This window comes from Anthonomus grandis, chromosome 2 (assembly GCF_022605725.1).
Source record: "Anthonomus grandis grandis chromosome 2, icAntGran1.3, whole genome shotgun sequence".
Classification (NCBI taxonomy): Eukaryota; Metazoa; Arthropoda; class Insecta; order Coleoptera; family Curculionidae; genus Anthonomus; species Anthonomus grandis.
The window spans coordinates 22,391,462-22,414,375 of NC_065547.1; the positions used below are offsets into that span (position 1 = coordinate 22,391,462).

The window sequence follows — 22,914 nt, forward strand, 5'->3', positions numbered from 1 at the left end:
CAATGCCATTTTTTTCCTGGATGTTTTTTATTGCACTTGTAACGGAGTTCTTCTCTTTAGCATTTGCTAACATTACCAAATCCTGAACACTAGAAACATAATAATAATAACAAATTGATCTGCTCCTAGGCTTACATTTTTACTAAGTCAGAGATTTTTCAACTTTTTTCTTTGTTTATTGACCTTGTATTAAGTATATTTAGCCACAACACCATAGTAATAGCTGTTCTGTATAAATTAGATCGGACATTCACAAATGACTATGCCAATCCTGAAGCTTGAACCAGAGAACAGAAAATTTAGAGGTCAAATATTACCGTTTCATTTGTCAAAAACCAATTAGCAATTTCAACTAGTGATTGTAAATCAAATTTTCCTTTCCTGGTTTTCGGCAAGACCTTTTTGCTGTGATTTTTTACTTGTTTATGTTACAATTTAAATATGTTTCGATATCATGGTGTAGTCTTATCGACCCACTAAGAAATTAGAAGTTTATATAATAGAAAAGTTTTCTACTTTCGTTTGATAGTGTACTAATACTATATCTAATACATCCTCTTTGTTGCTTTCTTTTCTTTTCTTCACCATCTTTCTACTTTCTAATCTTTCACCAAAATTACAAGTTTTTCTTTCGTCCATTTTACTTTTTTTTTGATAATTATATTTAAGCCATTTAAGCTACACAATAGAAAACTACAATTATGGTAACATTTTCTATGTACATGAACATAATAAGAAATACTTAAAGTTCGTAACAACATTTTAAGAAAATATATGTTTGTTAATGCAAAAGACTGTAGGAAAAAATACATAAAAATTTAGATTACGAGTTTTTAAAGAATAACTAAAATTTTTGTTAGTAACAGGTTAATATATAATATACAGGTTAATTATCTTTTAGTAGAGATAATGATCGTTTAAATATAAATTATAGGTTGTTTTTAAGTCTCGAAAAGTCTGGCCATTAATTACAAATAATTGTCAAGTTGATTGTATTAAAACTTAATGCTTACACGACACAAATATTGGAAAACCATTTACGCAAATATATTACTAGTAAACTGCAAGGTCATTGAAAACAACTTTCATATTTTATAAATGTGACATTAGTGGAATGTCTTTTTTGTAATTTGTAATTCGGTAAAGCGCTTCTTAATTTCTGTGGTCAGGCTAGTATGATTTTTATAATTCAAGCGTAATTTTATAATAACATACTCAGGGTGAGCCGTAATAATTTATTAGCTTATTTTATCAGTCGGTTCTTTGATTGGAAATAATATCGCAAAAAATATAAATATCGCAACTTTGCAGAAACTTACGTTTGGATAGTCCGAGCAACCATAAAAATGAATACAACCTTTAAAAGACGTAAACTAGTACATCAGAAATACCGAATAGTTGAATAGCAACAAAGTTACTTTTCAATCTATTTTAAACTCTAAAGTAGATGAATCGTCAACAACCACACCGGGATTAGACGAACTCTGCAATAATATCTCAAATAATATTCGAAATGTAACAAGAAGTATACGCTTTAAACAAATGGGAAATTTAAGCAAAATCAGTTCACACGAAAAAAAATCTAGTAAAATCAAGAAAAGAAATGTGAAACCAAGGATATAAAAATCTTAACAAAGAAATAAACAAGACATCCGAAAAGATTTTAGAGACCATAACAATGAGCTAATTGAGAAGAAAAGTATGAAGGTTCTAAGATCCCAACTCTCAAAAAGAAATTCAAAAATTAGTAAAGTAAAAAACGTAGCGGATATTATAGTTAGCGATCGTAGGGAGCGGATGACTGCTGTTAAAATTAACAAAAAACCGTACAATTCTAAGTTCTAGAGCTGTCAATTTCAAAGAAAATTATTACAAAATGTAGGATCTGAGGTAAAAGCAATAAATATCGGATAATTGAAGACAGAACTCACGAGCGAAATTATTAGAATAAATGCTGAGACAGTGATGGAGCTTATAAGGTTAGTGCTTAATGAATGTGAATCAGAAAGAAAAATCCTAAGTAAGGAGCACATTGCAGAAGGCATGCTGTTTTACAAGAAAGGAGATAACAACATAGATAATTATAGTCTATCAGCAACTGTGATAATACAGTTATGACTTAGCACTATTGACCACCTACAGACACTTCATACTCGTATTGAAAAAGCCGCAGAGCATAATATAGCACTCCATTTAGACTTTGCCGACTACCAGAAGGCTTTTGACTCTGTCGAAACTTGTCTATTCTGAAATGCTTAGACAACGCAACGTATCAACTTTAGATACTCGCCTTATCAAACATATCTATAATAACGCTTCCATTCATGTAACAATGGATGATGATTTAAAAACATACCAAAGAGGAGTAACACAGGGAGACTGCATGTCACCAACCTGTTTACCCTCCTCATCGAGGATGTCTCCGTTGTCTGGCAAGAACACGGTATTAATATTGATGGAGTGCGTCTATACCATTTACGATTTCCCGACGATAACAACATAAGGCCTTGTGGTCGTCACTTTAAGGGATAAGACAACAAGGAAATTCGTAGAGGAATTAAAGTGACGGGTGTACTAAGGCTTATGGCATAACTGAAATGGAGATGGGCTGGTCATATAGAAAGGCAAGATGGACACATCTTCTGATGGGTACGATCCTCCTAAATTTCCTAATATCAAATTTCAATTATTTTAGACACTGGGCATCTGTTTAACGATTTTTTGGGTGATTTTTTGGGTCAACATGAATGTTTTTCTTTGACGATGGAAAATAATCGAATATCGAGTTCGAAATTTAAATGTGGCCGTACCATCATAGCCAACGGTGAACGTTCAGAACTCCAAAAACTGCAATCACTGATGATAACATTGTTAAAAATAAGCAAATGATGTTTAATGACCGCTGAATTAAAGTGAGAGAGATAGAAGAGGATATGTCATGAGGACGTGTTTATCATATATTAAATGAATGACGGGCTTATACAACTTTTCTTATTGCCTAGTCATAATTTTTAACTCACAATTTATAACTTATAACAGAGTGCTGCTAAATAATCTTTGGATTTTCATTTAAAAAAATTTGTCATTAAAAGTTTAAATGTCATTAAATTGTTTCTTTTTAAACAGAAATAATTCTGAAGATGACCAAAATAAAAACCGAATTTATTGATTTTTATTTGTGGCGTAAAATATACCTATAAATTTAGATTTTTTGTTCTTTTAACGGGGCCATATAAATAATATGTTCCAAAGAAATTTCTTTAATAAAACTTAAAAACTCAAAATGGCAATACAGATTTAAAGAAATAGCCCTCAAAAAAACACCACTATGAAGTGTACCCATACTAACGTTATGAATTGTAAATTTAAACTTATGCTTAACTATTATATTAGAGTTATACATTATTTAATGTTGTCTAAGCCTGGCCTAACATTTAGTTGTAAGAAAGCCGTTTAAATTTAATTAATTTTTATTAAGTAGGAAAAAACCATTATAGAACCATACTGTGCATCAAAATGAAATAAGCTGAACACAGGAATTGTGAAAAAATAAACGAATTAAAAAAAATCTGATTCATCAAGAAGTCGTTATGTCCCACTTTAGAAATTGCCATGACGAAAATCCTTATATGTTTAACTGCTTGACCATCTTCCTGATTCACCATTTACCTCCAAGCGACTTCATTAGAAGAACTGTGTAGATTTACAGGAGATTATGTAAAAAAATAAAAATAAATTTTAAGAAAAAGTCTTGTATCGTTTTTGGGTCGGAAACTTATCAGGACTTCCTTGTGCGCGTGTGGTATTGTATGCATATAAACTTTGCTCACATGATATTGAATTTTTAGGTGTTAGCGCATATTTAACATAATTATATCAGAGGCACGGTTAATGGTAACATAGATTCGAGTTCGCTTTCGATAAATAATTATAATTTTGTAAGAAAGGAAAAAAAAAACGAAAATTTCCGATTTTACTTCAAGGATGACTTGAAATACAGTTTTCATCTCTCATCCTGTTAATAGAATTTCGAAGCACATCTGGATCATGTTTAGACTGAGAGAAAAAATTATAGCATCACTATATAGACCATCAAATTCATTTCTTAATTTTTGTCTTACTTTGCTTGAATTCTCTTTTTGTACAAACTTTCTCTGGTTCTATAGCTGCTAGCGATCATCCCGACAAAGATATGGAAGCTATATCTATTTCAGTTAATTTCTCCTATCGAGATTATTGAAGTTTGACTAAAACTATTCAATTAGCAATTTGTAGAGTGGGATGATATTTACTTTCTACTACGCAATTCTATACTAGATTGATGAAACAGTGTAATCAACTTACTATTAATAATTTTGTTGCTCCGTGGGATAAAACCAAAATTTATGATGAAGTTTCGGAATAAAGATTTTTCCAAGTATCAAAAAACTAAAATCTAATAGTGACATATTTTATTTGAAGAGGCGAAAAAAGTAAGTAAATATATATTCGTATAGAAAAAACAAGCTTTTGGAATATTATAAATTCTTCTGAGAGATATCAGATTGGTTCTCCTAATAATTTCATTAAATGTTTTTGTAATTTTCTGATTCATATATTGATAGTTCACACAGATAACAACTATAAGAATAATTTACTTTGGAGGAAAGTTTGAGTTGATACGGTGGAGCCAAATTTTTGAGGTAATACTACTGATAGTGGGATTAATGCAAAAATGTTGGAACTATTATTTCCTCATTTCATAAATCATATCAATTTTCTAATTAATGAGTGTTTAATTAGAGATAAATTTCCTCCTTCCGGAAGATTTGCTTATGAATATTTTACTTGTGCCAAAAAAAGATCTTTTTCATCAAAAACTTTTATATTTTAGGACAATAAGTATTTTTAACACACTTTGGAAAATCCTTAAAAGGATAGTATGTGATTAACTTTCAACTTTTTGTAATAAAAGCGATTTACTTTTGCCCACACAGTCCCAATTATATTGATGATGTATGATGTTATACATAATACTGATGATCTTTTGTCAGCTTGGAATAGAGGGAAGTCAGTTTATCTTATAATCTTGTCTCATACTCTTAATACTCGCTCTTGACACAATAAATCATGATCATCTAAATAGAATTCTTCAGTTTGGATCAAATAGCGTGGCCGGTTTTTAAATTTTGAAGTTGCATACAATTTATTAGTCGTTCTTTACAGAAAATATTTTAGGAGCAATCCGTTCTAAGGTCCGACATAGTCTTATTCTAATTAAAACTAGAACCCAGCTGATGGTTTTTGGAAAAACTTATATACAAAATACGGATCATCCAAGCTATATATTGAATATAACGGCAATATATTGAATATAACCAATATTGTTTTACTCAGCTCTAGTGAGGAATGTATGAACACTTTCATCTTGAATGTTATATTCTGGCCTGTTCTGGTTAAACATTTTTCATTTACAGCTTGCTTAGAATGTGTGAAAATATGATCATAGTATTAACACCTGTTGGAAAAAATCAAAGTAGTACTAATAGTACTAGTTTAGTAGTGCTTCAACTTACATTTCTAGCATTGAATAAAATAAATTCTATTTTTAATTGACCTTTTTTAATAAACCTTAATTGCTTATATTAATTTGATTTTTTTGGAAAACCGTTGAGTAGCATGATCTTTAAAATGACGTGTTTCTTTTTTCAGAAAATTTTCAAGGGTGGTTCGATTGGAAATATGGCAAATTATACTTAGAAGCATTTATGAGAGGGTGACACCTTGTTCCGAACATATTTCTATATATTAATTTTATTTAAGGTTAATGAGAGAGATTTCCTATTAAATAACTTTTATTTATTTTTAAATATTTTTACCAAACATACCTGTTATGTGTACGCCTATATTACTGTGTAGATATATTTAGCGTTAGTCATAAGTTTAATATCATATAAGTCATATATATTTTTAACTTAATTAATTAAAGCTTGATTGGCTGTATTATCAGCTCAAGATTATGATTAATATGTAGTTATTTACAGATTACTCTAACCATAACTAAAACTTAAAATGTCGGCCAAGGCCATAAGAGAAGCTACTGGAAAGGACTTAATCAACAAACACCTTGGAGGCAACACGGCAGCAGCTCAATGTAGGTTTGCCAGTGTAGATGCGGATACCAAGTTTTCCGAGTTAGTTGCCAATAATCCATGGTTGAAGACCGAGAAATTGGTTGTCAAACCCGATCAACTAATTAAGAGAAGAGGAAAGTTAGGTAAGAACAAAATAATTTAGATTACTTAGATCTTATGTAGTAAAAGAGGAAATAATATTTCTAAAATCTGAGTTTGTTTTATTATTTACATAATTAAACAAAATAAATCGATAGTGAATGAGTTTTATAATGCGTTTCTAAAGACTGCATACTATAATATAGATCTACATACTATCTTGTATACGTACATACATACTAGACTTGTCATTATAAAGAAAAGATTTTGCATATAAAATTTATAATAAAATGTACATTGAAAGTATTTAAAAATTTGCAAAGGATATTTTCCAGCCTTTCAATAGATCTGAAATACATTCAATTCGAAACTATTGTAGCATATTCCAGTAGCCATCTAGCTATTTTTAAAAGAACTCCAGGTTTACAGAATCCAAATTTTTATTCTAATAGCCACAATATATTCCGTGAACGTTCACCATATATGCACATAGAACTTGTGAAACAAATTTTTCTATAGATATTTCGGGCTATCTATGTACATTAAGGGATTGATATATGTCAGAAATTTTAATATTTATGGAATATTTATTGGATATCCAAATATCACGTGTTATACCTTTATTGCTAGTTATATGCTATGATCTCTTCTTGTGTATTTGTGATTAATAAATATGAAATTTGTCGAATCGGTGATTTCAAAAATACTATTACTCATATGCGCAGATATTGAAAAGAAAAAAACATATATTTATTTACATATCTATAGCATATATATAGAAATTATTATTTATTATTACATATCTATAGAAATATGCGTTTAAACATTTAACAATATTTTGCGTTATATTTAATTCAATTTATCTAAGTCCAATAACCCATAAATTCTTATTGTTGGTTGTTCAGATACTGAATTTGTGAAAAAGTTATTTTCTATTTAAATCATAGACCTGGTTAATTTAATTCGCGTGTGGGGGCTGTCAAAATGCCAAAATATCAAAATCACCAGCAATTTTGACTATTTAAGTCCCCCGCTTAGAACATTGAAAGGCTAGAATTGGTAAACAACAACTTTGTTTGAGTCCAACATGTGCACAGGGGCAAGAGGGGTGTTTTGTTTACAAACATATTTGCCGATTCTCTGTTGTCAAGTCGACGCAAATTTCCAACGGAGGAAATTTTTAGCTATATTTTAACAACCATTATAACGTTAATTTAACTTATTTGTGTTGTATTTTATAGGAAAATTTAAAATAAAAAGTATAAATACTACAATTAACCTATTTTAAGAATAAATATAATATCAAGCAAAAAAAAAACAAAATTACTAACATTGTTATCCCTAAAACTGCTTCTAAAAAATTTGAAGCGACAACATCGGAGCTTAAGCGTCTGAGCCATACGCGTAGTGTCATCTGTCAAACGGCTTTTTGTTTATTTTGGGGATTCGTGTATTTTCTTTAATTTTCGGTTTCAAAAGGAAAAAGGCCACATTTTAGTGTTTTTTTAAATTGCTAGGATGGGAAAAACTTGTGTCGTTTGTGTCGCATCATGATAAAAAGGTGATTCAAGCCGACCTTTTCACAAGTAAGTACCGATACTTTCATAACATCACATCATGGGGTAACCATCATCATAAACGTAGAATAGGGGATCTTATAGATAACCCTAATAAAAACTTGAATGTGAAAGTGTGGGTAAAATACCAAAATATTTATATTTTTAAATCTAAATATTTTTTTGAACATATTCATCTATCAATAGGCTATAAAAATATCAAACTAGAATTTTGTCCCTGGTTTTATTACAGGATTTTATGTTTTTTTGTTGTTGTTTTGGCAGAAAGAAGGCATACCTAATAACCATGTACCTATCTATGTATAGTTATGTTTTTTTAATATAGACATTAGGTAGATAGATGAAATTACTAATTTTTTATTGCCATTAAAGAATTTTGAAAATTATTTAGATATTGATATCTATGTATAAAGTTAATTTTGTCTTTCCCTAAAATTTGGTCGATATTTTTTTTTGTTTTACCATATTGCAACTTACAATAATATATATAGAAATTGGCACCACATATTAATTCATTACTGTAATTTTTTTTTGCTTTTTGATTAAATATCAAATACTTATTATAGATTGCCTAATATATGCCCAAAGGGAACAATGGATTTCATTAATGGAAATCAACAAAATTAAACAGAACATATTTGTTTGTTCAGATCACATCCTTAGAAGTGATTTCTTATATAAGGAAGATAATATTATCAGTAGCCAGACTTAGACCAAACAGATTAAAAAAATCAGCTCTACTTCAAAGGTAATTTTTTTTTAAATATATTTTTCTAGTATAAAAAAATTGTCACAAAAAGGATTAGTGTTACTCATATAAGCTTTATTTATACCTAATACTTATTAAATTAGGTTTGTATGTAAAACTATTTCTTTACTAGGATTTCTGATGCACTGGTTAAAAACACAGCAGCTGATAATTCAGTTAATTTACCAAGTGATTTACCCTTCAAAGCTGCAGGAATAGCTTTCCTGAAGAGTGCAAAAACTTCTTTAGCTTCCAAAATGGTATATAGTACAAACAGTGAAGCTAATATAGACAAGTATGGATAATTAAAATAGATTAATATTCTAGATACACCAAATTTTGTATAATTATAGGTCTGATCATTCATCATTAACAATAACTGCATCTGAGATTAATAGTTCTACAGTAACCGGGTCTAGGTCAACAATTACTATTTCTCATCCAAGCCGTTTTTGTTTAACTGCTACATATTCCCTGACTCTGCCAAGGAAAAGGTAAAAATACACTCAAAATAGACTACTAGTTTTATGCCATGTATCATCCTATTCTATATATCTTATTTAAAAGTGATATAGTATTTTATTGTGTTATATTTGTTTAATTAAATGCAATTAATTGGTAATACTATATTTTTATGTATATTATTCTAGGGTAAAATCAAAATGATATCCTGAGGACCTAAGCACTGATGATTCCACCGTTTCAAAAGCTAAATCACTTGTTACCAAATTATGGAAAAAAAATAAAGAGCAAAAAATTAAAATTCGAAGATTGCAATAAACAAATTTGCCCCAAAGAAATTGAATTAGATGTTTCAAGTCATTATTAAAATACTTAAGAAATAATAACATGATTTTTGAAAAAGCCCAACATACTACATATTTTATTTGACTTGTAAAAGTACTTGTTTGTATATTTTTACTAATAAACTATTTAATCTAATCTATTGTACATAGTCTTTATTCTTAGGTAAGCTTTGTTTTTTAGTATAAATTAATATGATATAATATTTGGTATTAGGTATTATATAGGTCACTGTTAAATGTCTCAAAACCATTGTACAGGCTAAATACTCATAATAAAAATCTTATAACCTATAAAAAACCTGCAACTCCTTCACAATTTAAACCTCCTTGTAGTTTTAACTCTTTCTGCTGAATCAATACTGTCCCTTTGAAAAAGTTAGCACCATAGAAGTATATATTATGTGATATAAAGTAAGTGATGTAAACCTGAGTTTTGTCCAATATAATAATAACAATAAAATTTTGCAAAATGTTAATAATTTGTGTCTTAAAACATGATTTATTAAGAAATCTATAATTTTATATTAAAATATTTAATTTCCATAAAAATGCTTTGACAAAAATGGTGCCTTTTATTAGGACCTTCCTCTAACGAAGTCCGTTAAAAAAACACATAAATGGTAATATTACTTATACTCAAACTCTATAATAATTAATAAAAATTTATCAGGTAAATATTTGTTGACGACGTCACTGGTAGAGAGTGCTTGTATGAGTGGCATAAACAATGGGATCGAGCGGCGTTGCGATGCCATTACCATTTTCTCGTTTCTTCGTACTTTATTTTCATTTATTTAAAGTTAATATTGACTTCGATATAGAGTATTTTATCAAATTTGTTTTTAAAAAATGCTTGATATTTTATTAAAGGGGAGCAGTAGTATTGTTTTGTGCCTTCGGAAACAACTGAAAATTTTTATGCTATTATAAAGTGATTTTTGCCATTTCTGTATAAGCATTTGGCATCATTGCATCAGAGATGTTGCAAGCAAACAAACCTGTCCATAGTTCCACGGCATGCTACTTCTAGCCTTTCAATGTTCTAAGGTCCCCCGATATATTGTGCTATTTAAATGTTAATAAAATAAATTTGAAAATCGCTAAAAAAGTAATACGTACTTATATCCTCCTTAATACTACGATTTTTTTTAATGAAACTCATATTAAATTATTTATTCGAAAATAATTTGTGAATGTAGAATTGGTGGTAATACTAAAAAGAATAGTAATAATAATAATAATAGTAATAACAATGGTCCTAATTTCAACTATTATTTTTACCCTATATACGAGGTTAAATGCGTAATATTACATGTTTAATCAAACGTATATAAAATAAAATTCTGACTCATCTGAAATATTTGATTTATTAGTAGCAATATTTTCGGGATATAAGAAAATAATCAGAATAAAAGCTTTTATAGATTTCATTGTATTAGTGACAAGTATAATTAATTGACAATAAATTGCAGAGTAAATTCCTTCCTGACATATAGAGATATTGTTTTTTTGTATAAACTGTATATAAATCTTTATCGCTTTTCATACATTTTAAGTCTTACTGATAAATATTTAGTTCATCGTAGTTAGAGTCAATTATAAATGGTATCGCGAAAATAATTATGATTATAAATATCAGTGTAATCTGATGCTTGTGATCTTCTCTCAAAACCCAAAATGAGCGTGATTTGAGCTCACAAGGTTTTTTAAGGTGCCAGAAATAAATTCACTTTAAAATGCGTATTTTTAGAAAGATAGCGATTTAAATACAGTTTTCTTTCAATTAAAAAAAACCTCTTTTCAAACAAAAAACGTAAAGGAAGAAGACTACAGAAAAATTTCAAATGTACAAAATGTATACACTGGCGTAATTTCAAGTAAATCAGATGCAATTTTACATTAGAAAATATCTGAATAGGTTTAACAATTGAGATTTTCAAATTAGTGGCACATATACAGGTTATTTACGGCATTCGATACGGAGTATATATTTGGGCTAAACTACAGGGTAAAACAAAATTAAAAAATTCATTCAATCATTTGAGAAGGAAAAGATTTTATTAGAGGCATTTCAGAAGCCTCTGATAATAGCAACGTTTTTTTTTAGTTTAGCCGTATCATATTACGAATAACCCTGTATAACAAATATTGATAATTTTAAATGTCCAAGCTCAATAGTGCTTATTATATTTTGTTTAATTTAATGCAGGTGTTGTCCTAAAGGGTTCCTTCATGATATATTTAGTTGACTCAGCATTAAGATATGGAGTTTCGTTTTGGAGAATGTTCAAGAACATCAATTTTTTTTATGAAGCACAGAACCAATATTGATATGTATTGCTGGTAATGACTACAATACTTCTTTTAAGGCTTTAAACATTTTATTTTAATTTTTCATATTTAAAAGCCCCTCAAGTATCCAACTACTGGACAAGTACGTTGTGTAACACCAGCAATGCAGAAATTATATTCCTCATTAATATTATATTCCTCATATATTCCAGAATAAAATAATAAGTCCCCAAACGTCATTAGTATTAAACTATGCATTTATGTTGAACTATGTTGCCAGGACAAATAAAATACTATTAGGAAATTTAAATAAAAATTAATATGGTATTTAGCTTCATAATCAATATACTTCCTTAATAAATTTAGGAGGTAGTTAATTACAACAGTCAAGTTTATTTTTTAATTAAGATTTTATTTATAACGACGCTTCTTATACAATGATAAAATATTGCCTATTGGAAATAAATACGAAAAAGGCAATTGCTGCTCTAATTAATATCAATATTGGTATATTCACAATTTTTATGAATAAACCTATTCTCTACCTATATGTAAGTCAATACTAGTTTGCAATTAGAATAACAATTTTACTTATTTTAGGGTTTTCTTTTTTGAACGTATTTATCGCATTATACGAAATTCTATTTTTTACTAACTGGAATGTTGATTTAATCAACTGCGTACTTCAATACAATTTTTATTGCGATTTATTTTATTTAAGTGAATATTAACATCGAATTTAAAGAAGGGTTGTACTTAATTATTGTTTTTTTTTATTTAGGTCTGATTGCTGTAAACAAAAATCTAGATGATGTTCAAAAGTGGATAGGAGAACGTATGAACAAGGAACAAAAAATTGGACAAGCTACCGGGAAACTACGCAACTTTATTATCGAACCATTTGTCGCACACAAAGAAGATGAAGAGACTTACGTTTGTATTTATTCCCATAGACACGCAGACACTATCTTGTTTTACCATCAAGGTAAGTTAAAGAGCAGAAAAGGTATGGTCATATAGTATGGTCTCTAAAGCTTTTTTTAAATGCTGTAAGGTTTTAAACTTTTCCTTATACGATCAGGATTAAAAATTCTAAGATAGATATTCATAGAGTTTGTTTTTTAGACCAATAATGGAAAATGAATGGAATGTTATATAAATGGATTAAGAGAAGACCTAAGATTCAATGATTTGGTTAATGCACTATTGAAACCGATACTTCACTTAATTTTAAACGTTTATTTCTAAACCTTTTCTTCTTTAAGTACGTACTGGCACATTGTGCCGTACCTTTTAGCCAAGCTATGATATAATGGTTCAATACTATCAATGTATTGAAGATGTGTGCAATTCTATAGACAGGCGACCACATTATACATACGTACTAGCGTATAGTTGAGATCTTACCAAAGAGCATAATCATTAATTAAGAAAGGGAAAAGCCATAAGTCATCTCAGAACAAAAACCAACATTTCAGTTCCGTAAAACGGGTGAAAATGTTGGTTTTTTACTTTGGGTCAAAACGTGCTATCTTTTCAGGTTTTTGTGATTATTTTTCCGATAATATTGTCGCATATTGTTGGGAAAAATTTTAATGTTGTATAACTTAAAATATTACTTTTTTTTGGCTAAAACATTGGGATTAATATAGAATAACTGAACTTCTGGTTTTTATAATAGAGTGGTTTTATTTTAACTTATAGATGGGAGAAAAAAATAAATGAATATAATCAAAGAAGTTAGCACTGCTCTTGCTTATCAGTCTATTACTAATCTGAGGAAAGTGTCTGTATTGGTGGCATGATAGTACGAAGTAATCAAACCAGATATATTCGGAATTAAATTACGAGACAGTTTTACCACTAACCAAAACTCTTTATTTTATTCGCAACACGTGTTTCGCTAACGATGTTAGCATCTTCGGGATAATATTAGAACTAATTTTATTTATACATTGTTACCGAAACACGTGTCGAGAGTAAAATAAAGAATTTTGGTTAGTGGTAAAACTGTCTCGTAATTCGAGTGTCACACCAAAGGTTCCTATTCGGCACAAAATATTTATTATTAGCTTAGCAGATCGCTATTTATTCTATTATATTTATTATTTATAATTGTTAGTTACGCACAGAAGTTCCATGTAATGCAGCAAATGCAGATTAACAAAAATTTTATCTTCAGGTGGAGTTGACATTGGTGATGTCGACAGCAAAGCCATCAAACTTGACGTGCCGGTAGGCGAAGATCTTAAAGAAGCAGATATTATAAAAGTATTGCTGAAAGAAGTGAAAGCAACCAAGAAGGATATGATTGCCAAGTTTATCTATAACTTGTATCAACTTTACGTGGACTTATATTTTACCTATTTGGAAATTAATCCATTGGTAGTGACTGAAAAAGAAATTTACATTTTGGACTTGGCTGCAAAGTTGGACGCCACTGCCGATTTTATGTGCAGACCTAAGTGGGGTGAAATTGACTATCCACCACCATTCGGAAGAGATGCTTATCCAGGTAATATATCGTTTAAGTAAAAATAATAATTTACTATTTAAAAAAATATATTCTAGAGGAAGCTTACATAGCTGATCTTGATGCAAAATCAGGAGCATCGCTTAAGCTGACAATTCTTAACCGAAAGGGTCGCATTTGGACCATGGTTGCTGGTGGAGGCGCATCTGTTATTTACAGGTAAAATTAAAATAACCTTGTATTATTGTCATAAATAATTTTTGCAAAATTAATAAATAAATAAATTAAGTGTTATAAGGATTAAAGTATGTTAGAAATTGAACTATTTAATATCTTTTTACTATCTAGCAATATTGAATTATATAAATTTATTATAGTGACACTATTTGCGACCTCGGCGGTACTTCTGAACTTGCAAATTATGGAGAATATTCCGGTGCACCATCGGAGCAACAGACTTATGAATATGCAAAAACCATCTTGTCGCTTATGACTCACGAACCACATCGTCAGGGTAAAGTGCTCATTATTGGAGGAGGTATTGCGAACTTCACTAATGTAGCTGCTACTTTTAGGTGAGTAAAATTATATGCTATAATTTGGTGTATTGTTTTAAATTTGGTAATATTTTAAAATACAGGTAATGACAAGTTTCAATAAAAATAAATAGATATTTCAACATACAGGGTGTTTCAAAACTATGGGATCAAACTTCTAGGGGTTGTTCAGTGCAACAGTAGAATCCATTTGAGTATAGGAACCCATGTCCGGAAATTTGCCACTACGGCCCTAAGACGCGTTTAAATTTAGAAAAAATATTAACTACCTAAATAGGATCTGATGCATTTATTTTTACCTTTTGTATATGATTCCATCACAACAATTGTTCAAAATGTCTTCCTCCAACCTCAATACACCGATTTAAACGCCGCACATGATTTCGGCGGACTACACTAAAAATTTATCCTCGTTTTGAATGATTTCAAATGCTGCTGTTATTCGTCCAATTAAGTCTAGATCTGATTCTACTGGAGTTTCATACACTAAAGACTTTACATGTCCCCTCAAGGAAAAATCGAGCGACGTTAAATCGGGTGACAGGAGGCCAAGAAACTGCTTCACCTCTGGCAATCCAACGGTACCCAAACCGCTGAGCCAAATACTCGCGTACTTGTGCAGCAAAGTGAGCCGGCGATCCATCATGCTGAAACCACATTTGCTGTCTAACGTTTAGTGAAACATTTTCAAGGAGTTCTGGGAGAACTTCCTCCAAGAAACGCAGATAAATAGGCCCTGTTAACCGTTCCAGTAGAAGGTATGGCCCAATTAAATAATCATCAATAATGCCTGCCCATACGTTGACAGACCAACGATTCTGATGTTTTCTTGGAAAAATTGCATAAGGATTTTCTTCGTCCCAAACATGGCTATTCCTACTATTAACAATACCGTCTCTTGTAAATGAGGCTTCATCGTTCCACAAAACATATCGTAAAAAATTTGGTTGTGCAATGATGTGATCCAGAAGCCATCGACAAAATTGAACTCTAGGATGATAATTGGCTATAGTAATACCTTGAACTTTCTGGAAGTGGTAAGGATGGAGTTGTTGCTCGTGTAGTACCCGCCAGACAGAAGCGTTACTCGTATTCATATTCTTAGCGACGTCACGTGTGCTATTTGATGGTTCATCGGCAACTCGCTGAAGCACCTCTTCTTCAAATTCGACCGTTCTTATGGTTCGAGCAACACCAGTATCATGGTCTTGGTCTTAAACATGCCTGCCTCAGCGAGCCGCCGATGAACCGCAATAAACTTTTTGTATCCAGGATGCTGTCGTTCGGGATAACGTTCATGATACAACCGCGATGCTGCTCGTGCATTGCAGTTTGTTGCTCCGTATGCCAAATGCATATCCGCCAATTCTTGATTGGTAAAGTTTTCCATTAGCAATAAATGTTTAAAAACTGTAAGCTGTAAAATTTTGAAACATGACATTGAGAATTGACATTGATAAGCGTTGATTTTAAACAATTGTTGTTATAGTATCATGTACAAAAGGTAAAAATAAATGCAGCAGATCCTATTTAGGTAATTAATGTTTTTTATAAATTTTAATGCGTCTTAGGGCCGTAGTGGCGTAGTGACGCATTTCCGGACATGGGTTCCTATACTCAAATGGATTCTTCTGTTGCACTGAACAACCCCCAGAAGTTTGATCCCATAGTTCTGAAACACCCTGTATATATGCCTAAAGGTTGAAAGTAGCAAAGTAAAGTTTAAAGTTAATTTTTAATGTGTGTTTCTGCTTATTTATTTATTTTACGGGAAAACTATTTTGTAAGTCTAATATTTCCAAGATATAAGTAATTGTTTTACAAGTTAGTAAAGAAACATAATAATTACCTACTTTAAATTTGTAAGCGGTAATTTAAGAAGAGATTGCCTACAAGAAAAATCTAATATTTTGAACAGTTCCATCACCTTTTAAATAGCTTTTATCCTCTGATAGTATTCATACAAATATATGAATATTCAGGTTGTTTATTATACTATACGACTCTAATTTGTTGGGTGAAGAGCTTTGTCCTAAATATAACATAATAATTTTAGCACTAAGGGCATACCCGATTTATGATAGTTTAAATGCCTTGAAATGAAGAAACTTGCTTGGGACACGTTTAAGAATGCCCTTGTAACCCTGGTATTGTGGAGTCAAAATTAATGTAGTGTATTCAAGATTAGGCCTTACCGATGAAAAACAGTACTCTAATGGACTGTGCCGTAATGCTATGGCGTAATGCTACGGCACAGTTATTATAATCTGTTAGTATCAATCAAATATTTATTCTTAAAACATGAATTATTACCAGACCTCTATTGACTTCTTTATATCTTATCATATTTTATTTGAAAAAAATGTGTCATTTTTTATTAAAGGGGAACAGTAGTATTGTTTTGTGTCTGTCAAATTGTCACTTACACTTACACACAATTTTTTATGATATTGTAAATTGTTTTTTTGTTATTTCTACATAAACAATTCTAATTGTTAGAATTGTTCAATGTTCTAAGTTCAAGAGGGTTATTTGACATGGAATCAAACCCTGGGGCATATCTGATATCAATTTTAAACCTTTGTAAGTGTACCTTATATTAATTTTTTAAGTAATTTTTCTGTGTCTGTCTATCTTTTTGTTTTTTATTCAGAACTATTTCCTTTTAGTATCCCCTGATAATGGACACCACTGTGTCCGAAACATGTCGGAAATTTTAAAAAAGTGAATGTTTAATAAATAAGTGGAGGGAGACTGCAGGATTTTGATTTTACCTTAATCTACGACTCCACCGCAAGTATGGACTATTTCTTCAGTATATTTTTTTGATATTTCAGAGGTATCATCACAGCTTTTGTCGAATTTAAAGATAGAATGATCGAGCACAAGATTAAGATTTTTGTGAGAAGGGCAGGACCCAACTATCAGGAAGGTTTGAGGCGGATGCGTGAGGTTGGACAGACTTTAGGTAAGTGTTTTAATTTATCTCATTTTGTTATTTAAAAATGGTAATAAAGAAGTTAGTGCAAAATACTTGCTATTAGAAGTAGATGACAAATTTGTTTTTGGTCTTAAATTGTTATAATGTGTAATGTTATGGTGTATTTATACAAATATTTTGTAAACAAAATGATATAGTAGATATCAATTTGCTCCAAAACCATGCCTAATCTTAAAATGCATCAATGAGCCCACAAACAATATTAAAAAAAAATCTGTGTCGCATTCTTGTAATGTGAATAGATATTTAGAATTATAAGGTTTAATTTTATTTACCTTAAGACATCACTATATAGAGTCTCTAGTGTAACATTCAAATATAATTAACATTTTTTAAGGTGGTGTTAGGATTAATTTTATAATAAATTAGGTGATCTTTAAACAAAATAGTAAAAAAAAAGAGTATGGTGTGTAGAATATTTTAAAACAAAAAAAAATGAATAAATCATATTTGTACTAAAAAATAAAAAACATCTTAAAATTACTAAATGACACTTGGCAGTGTTGTTATACTTGATAAAATTTCATCCGGTTTGGTTAAAACTTGGCACTAAAAATAAATCAATGGTTAAATCTTGTTTTCACCTAAAATTGTAAGAGAATTTAACTAAACCTTAACCTGGCTTTAAAAAGGCTCGAAAAGCTTAACCGGAACTTTTTTCGATATATATTTGATAATAAAATTTTGAGAACAATGATACCGCATTTGTTACTTTTTGTTTTATATTTATAGAAAAAATCAATTTGAAATTAAAATATTTTTTAATAGGAATTTTTCAAAATGGGTTGCTTTGAATGCATTAAAAGTTTTATTTTTTAATCAAGTGATCATGGAAAAATAGTTTTTATTGTATTTCATTACTTTAAAACTAGTACATAACTTTGTATTTAATTATTTTTTTAAATTTTTAGCAAGCGTATTCAAACCAGTATTTTTGGCATTTGCTTTATTTTTTAAATAGCACTTTATTGGGAGCACTACAGCCACTTATGAAATGCAGTTTTTCCAATAATTTGATTTGATTATTTTTTATATCCGTTGATAAATAAGCCCAAAAGAAGATAAAAACTAAGTCACGTGTGTAAACGCATTTAGTTAATAAATTAAAGTTCATAACAAGAGGATAGAAGGGTTTGATTTATTCAATAGCAGGGAAGGCTTGTAATGAAACGAATATTTGTTTTTCAATTGGCATAACATATCAAATTTTGTCCAACGTAATATTACTGTTCTGATTTTTATTTATTTATATAACACACATCTGTCTAAATTCAACTATCTCTATTCTCTATGCTTATAAGATATTTACACCCAAATATAAAACCTACCAGTGTATAGTCGCGGCATCAGAACTTACATGCACATATCATGACATCCCATTTCTTTACAATAAAAATAAAAATTAATATTTTTTCTATTGTTCAAGTTTCATTAATATATTATACTTGAAATGCCTCTATCTGATCCAATCAGGTGTCTGACTTAAATCCATTTATTCAAATAGGTTTGAGATACAAATTTGCAATAATTTATTGTATGAATATAAATATTTTTGATATTCATTTACCACCTTGGAAAGATGTTCTTCGATTCAAATCTCTCATTCTCACTCTCATCTCAAATTCATGGCGACTAATGTCCTTATTTCCCTTGTTGGTCTCGGGAAATAGACTGGCTATATCGATGGCGATACTTTCGAATGGCAGCTCTATATTGGAGTTCTTTATTCTACCTGTGAATCTTCTGATAGGGCCTTAACTAGCTGCATATGTCGGACATTTTCGGCATCATGATTTAACATCTGCACGATGATTAATTCAGTAGAACCTATCCTGGATTTTATCTAGAGTCTAATTTACTCCCAAATGAGCTTCACTTTCTTGCTTCACTTGACCGATGTTTAATGTTGAAGTTCTACTGCTGCAACTTCTTTAACCATTTTAGAGCTTCAAAGTCTGGCCTAATCAGAAACTCTTGTCCGTATAGTTATTTGTGCAAATGCTCTACCGCTCGCGCTCTGACAATAACTAGAAGCTTTCTCCTCGTGACAATATAGTTTTTTTCTGGCTTTGACAACATTCTGCCAAAATACTAGTTGACTCATTCCTCGCCATTCTAGATCTACGCGCCATCTACTTGTGATAGCATAGCTTCAGCACCAATATGCGCATCTGTATCTATAATAAACTTTCCTAGTTGTGGGTATCCTAATATGGAATGGGAACAAAAAGCAGCTTTCAGCCTTCGAAAAGCAAAATCGCACTCATTGTTCCATTGAAAACTGTATTTATGTTCTGTCAACCTATGCAAAGGGGCAGCAATATCGGCAAATCATTCGACATCAGTAGAATGTGCAGAGTCTAAGAAAATTTCTTAAGTTATGTTGTAAGCCCATTGAGCTCTGTCTAAACCAAAGTCTCATATCTTTTTTTGATAAACATAATTTACTTTCACCAGCGTAGTTTAGCTTTCGTAATGGTAGACTACCTGGTTGATGCATTTGAGGGGTGCAAGACAGTGGGTGCAATTTTTTGCTACCTCTCGAAAGCGTTCAACTGTGTTTCGCATAATATTTTGTTGAGCAAGTTGGATTTTTATGGTATCCGGGGTATCTGCCTGGAACTTATCCAGTCCGACCTTTGTGAGCGTTAGCAGATGGTGACTTGTGGAGGAACAACATCCTCCATACTTCCAATAACAGCAGGGGTGCCTCAGAGATCAATCTTGGGTCTTCTTCTGTTTTTACTTTATGTAAATGAATTACCCGCCCACTTCTCAGAGGTGATGTCTGTACAATATGGGGATGACACAACTCTTCTCAGTCGGCATTCAGATTTGATTTCCCTACAGAATGGAACTTGTGCAACACTTCACAAGTTAAAAGCATGGTTTGCTGACAATAATCTATGTTTGAATCTAAATAAAGCAGAGGTGGTTAATTTCTCTTTAAGGGAAAGACATCAGAGAATAGACGCGATCAAATTTCTGGGTGTTTATCTAGATAATAAATTATCATGGAAGAGCCATATAATAGATCTGGCAATAAAACTCGTCGGTTCTTTTTCTGTTGCGCAGAATTGTTCAATTGGCGCATCCAGTAGTATGTAGAACCGCGTATATAGGACTTTTTCAATCAAAGTTGTCATATGGACTGTTATTTTGGGGTAACTCGGCTGACTGGCAGAGATCATTTGGGTTGCAAAAATCAGCACTCAGAATTCTAGGAAACAAAAAACCAACAGATAGTTATAGACCTTTATTCAAAAATTTAAAAATCATGACAATGCCTGGCCTGTACATCCACCAATGTCTGATGTTTGCTAGAACACACTCTTTTAGATTTAGTAGGGTAAATAGTAGACACCTATATGACACCAGACATGGGGAAAATTTCTTACTTCCACAACACCGGCTTAGTCTGACCCATAAGGGCTATATGACTAATGCCATAAAACTTTTTAATGCAATACCCAAAACCCAAAACAACTACATTTAAATAGATTTAAGCAAGTAACGAAAAACCTGATTTTCGAGATCTGCCCATATTCATTGGACGAATTCTACAATAGTCTTTAACCTATCAAAATTTATCGAATATAATACTTTCATACCTGTATAACAAATGTTTCATATATACTTAGTGAGCATTTTTCTGATGCGAACCAAAACTGTATTTTGTTTTTCTTTCTGTCTAAAATTTTAGATGCCTTTTGATTGTGAAAAAAAATTAAGTTTTTTTTCACAACTTTTTTTTCTCACATTTTGTTTGCTATGTTATGTAGATAAAACTCAATGGGTTCAGTTTAAGCTGGGTATGCTGGAATTTGTTAAAAACTGTCTTTAGATTTTTGAGGTGTTCATCAAAAGTTTTTCCCATTACGAGAACATCGTCAAAGTAAACCATAGGGTTAGCATTAGGTTATTCAAAGATCTTGCTGAGCTCTGCGATGACCTGTTTGGCTTTGCTCAATTGGAGTTTACTCAACTTTCTCGTTTGGAGAAATTTTTTAATGTTGGAAAAAAATTTTCTTAATCTTTGCGAAGCTGTCCAGATTCGTGTCGAGTCTCTTGGTCAAAGAAATCGCGCAACCTTCTTCACATCTGGATACAGATCTTACTGGTTGGTATAAAGCCACCAAGTTTTCTGATGTTACCGGTGACTTGGCGACAAGGTATTTACAGGCATTCTCTTGGAAAATTCAAATTGACACCTTGTATGAAATTTTAGTAATAGTTATTTTAGGGTGATATTAATTCAAGATGACCCTTCTATGTTAAGTCTTTCGAATACTGAATATTGCAGTTAAAAATGTAACATTTATAGAAACATTGTATGTTAATCTTGTTCATGATTTAGGTCTTCCACTCTATGTCTTCGGACCTGAAACCCACATGACCTCCATTGTGGGAATGGCGTTGGGCACCAGACCCATCCCACAAGAAAACAATGTTGAATTTGCTACAGCAAATTTCTTGTTACCATCGGGTGATAAGCAGCCCATTAAGAAAAAACCAGAAGAAGCCGCAGCTGCAGCAAGGGCAAGTGCACTGAAACATGCTGCTGCTCAAGCTGCAGCTAGGAAGTCAGTAAGTTTAAATGTGATTCTGTTTTAGATAAGAGTATTACTGGAGCTGGTCGTTATGTTTTTAGAAAGGGTATGTGGAATATTAATAATGAATTTAATAATAGTTTTTTTTTCATATTTTCATCTTTGTATTTTAAAATTATTATTCCACTTACTCTGGTTTGGTTTAAGCTGTTTTTGTATCGTTTTCTTTTTTATTAGTGTTGAGCTTTCATGAATTTTTGTACTGTTATGCAAACCAGTTTAATCAGCTTATTGTTACACCTGTAATAACTGTGTCACACATACACATTTTTTTTCATTAATTTTTCTTTTTCCCAAGACAAAATTGACGATTATTTACTAAAATTCTCTACTATACTAAAATATTGTTTCTCTATGGTGGTTTGGTTTGTTCTAAGCTTTTTCTCTTTAATATTTTCGAGTTGCATAATTTAAAGCGTTTTTTAAAGGTCGTTAATCCCTAAAGTAACGATATATGATAATGAATTAATCTTCTAAAAGTAGATGTTTTAAAAATAACAAACATGAATCAATTATTTATATTTTATAAAAATCTAAAAGAAGTGTTTGGATAGGGACATTAAAACTAATAGACCATACGTTTCATTTACATACTCATAAAAAGAGTATATAAGAAGTCATTCTGAACAACAAAAAAA

General features: G+C 30.8%; 1 protein-coding gene across 4 annotated transcripts in view; it reads left to right on the forward strand.

Annotated features, from left to right (window-relative positions):
• The window catches only part of LOC126750150 (ATP-citrate synthase), an 88,944-nt gene that overhangs the window by 37,973 nt on the left and 28,057 nt on the right, over positions 1 to 22,914 (forward strand). For 3 of the 4 annotated variants that reach the window (XM_050459670.1, XM_050459669.1, XM_050459672.1), the window contains exons 2-8: positions 6,024 to 6,256; positions 12,417 to 12,620; positions 13,818 to 14,150; positions 14,207 to 14,327; positions 14,486 to 14,683; positions 17,503 to 17,633; positions 22,024 to 22,253. In XM_050459670.1, the coding sequence (XP_050315627.1) occupies positions 6,052 to 6,256; positions 12,417 to 12,620; positions 13,818 to 14,150; positions 14,207 to 14,327; positions 14,486 to 14,683; positions 17,503 to 17,633; positions 22,024 to 22,253 (1,422 nt within the window). In that variant the 5' untranslated portion in view covers positions 6,024 to 6,051. Of the gene's footprint in view, positions 1 to 6,013; positions 6,257 to 12,416; positions 12,621 to 13,817; positions 14,151 to 14,206; positions 14,328 to 14,485; positions 14,684 to 17,502; positions 17,634 to 22,023; positions 22,254 to 22,914 lie in introns of all 4 variants that reach the window. The other variant, XM_050459671.1, reaches the window with a different exon arrangement.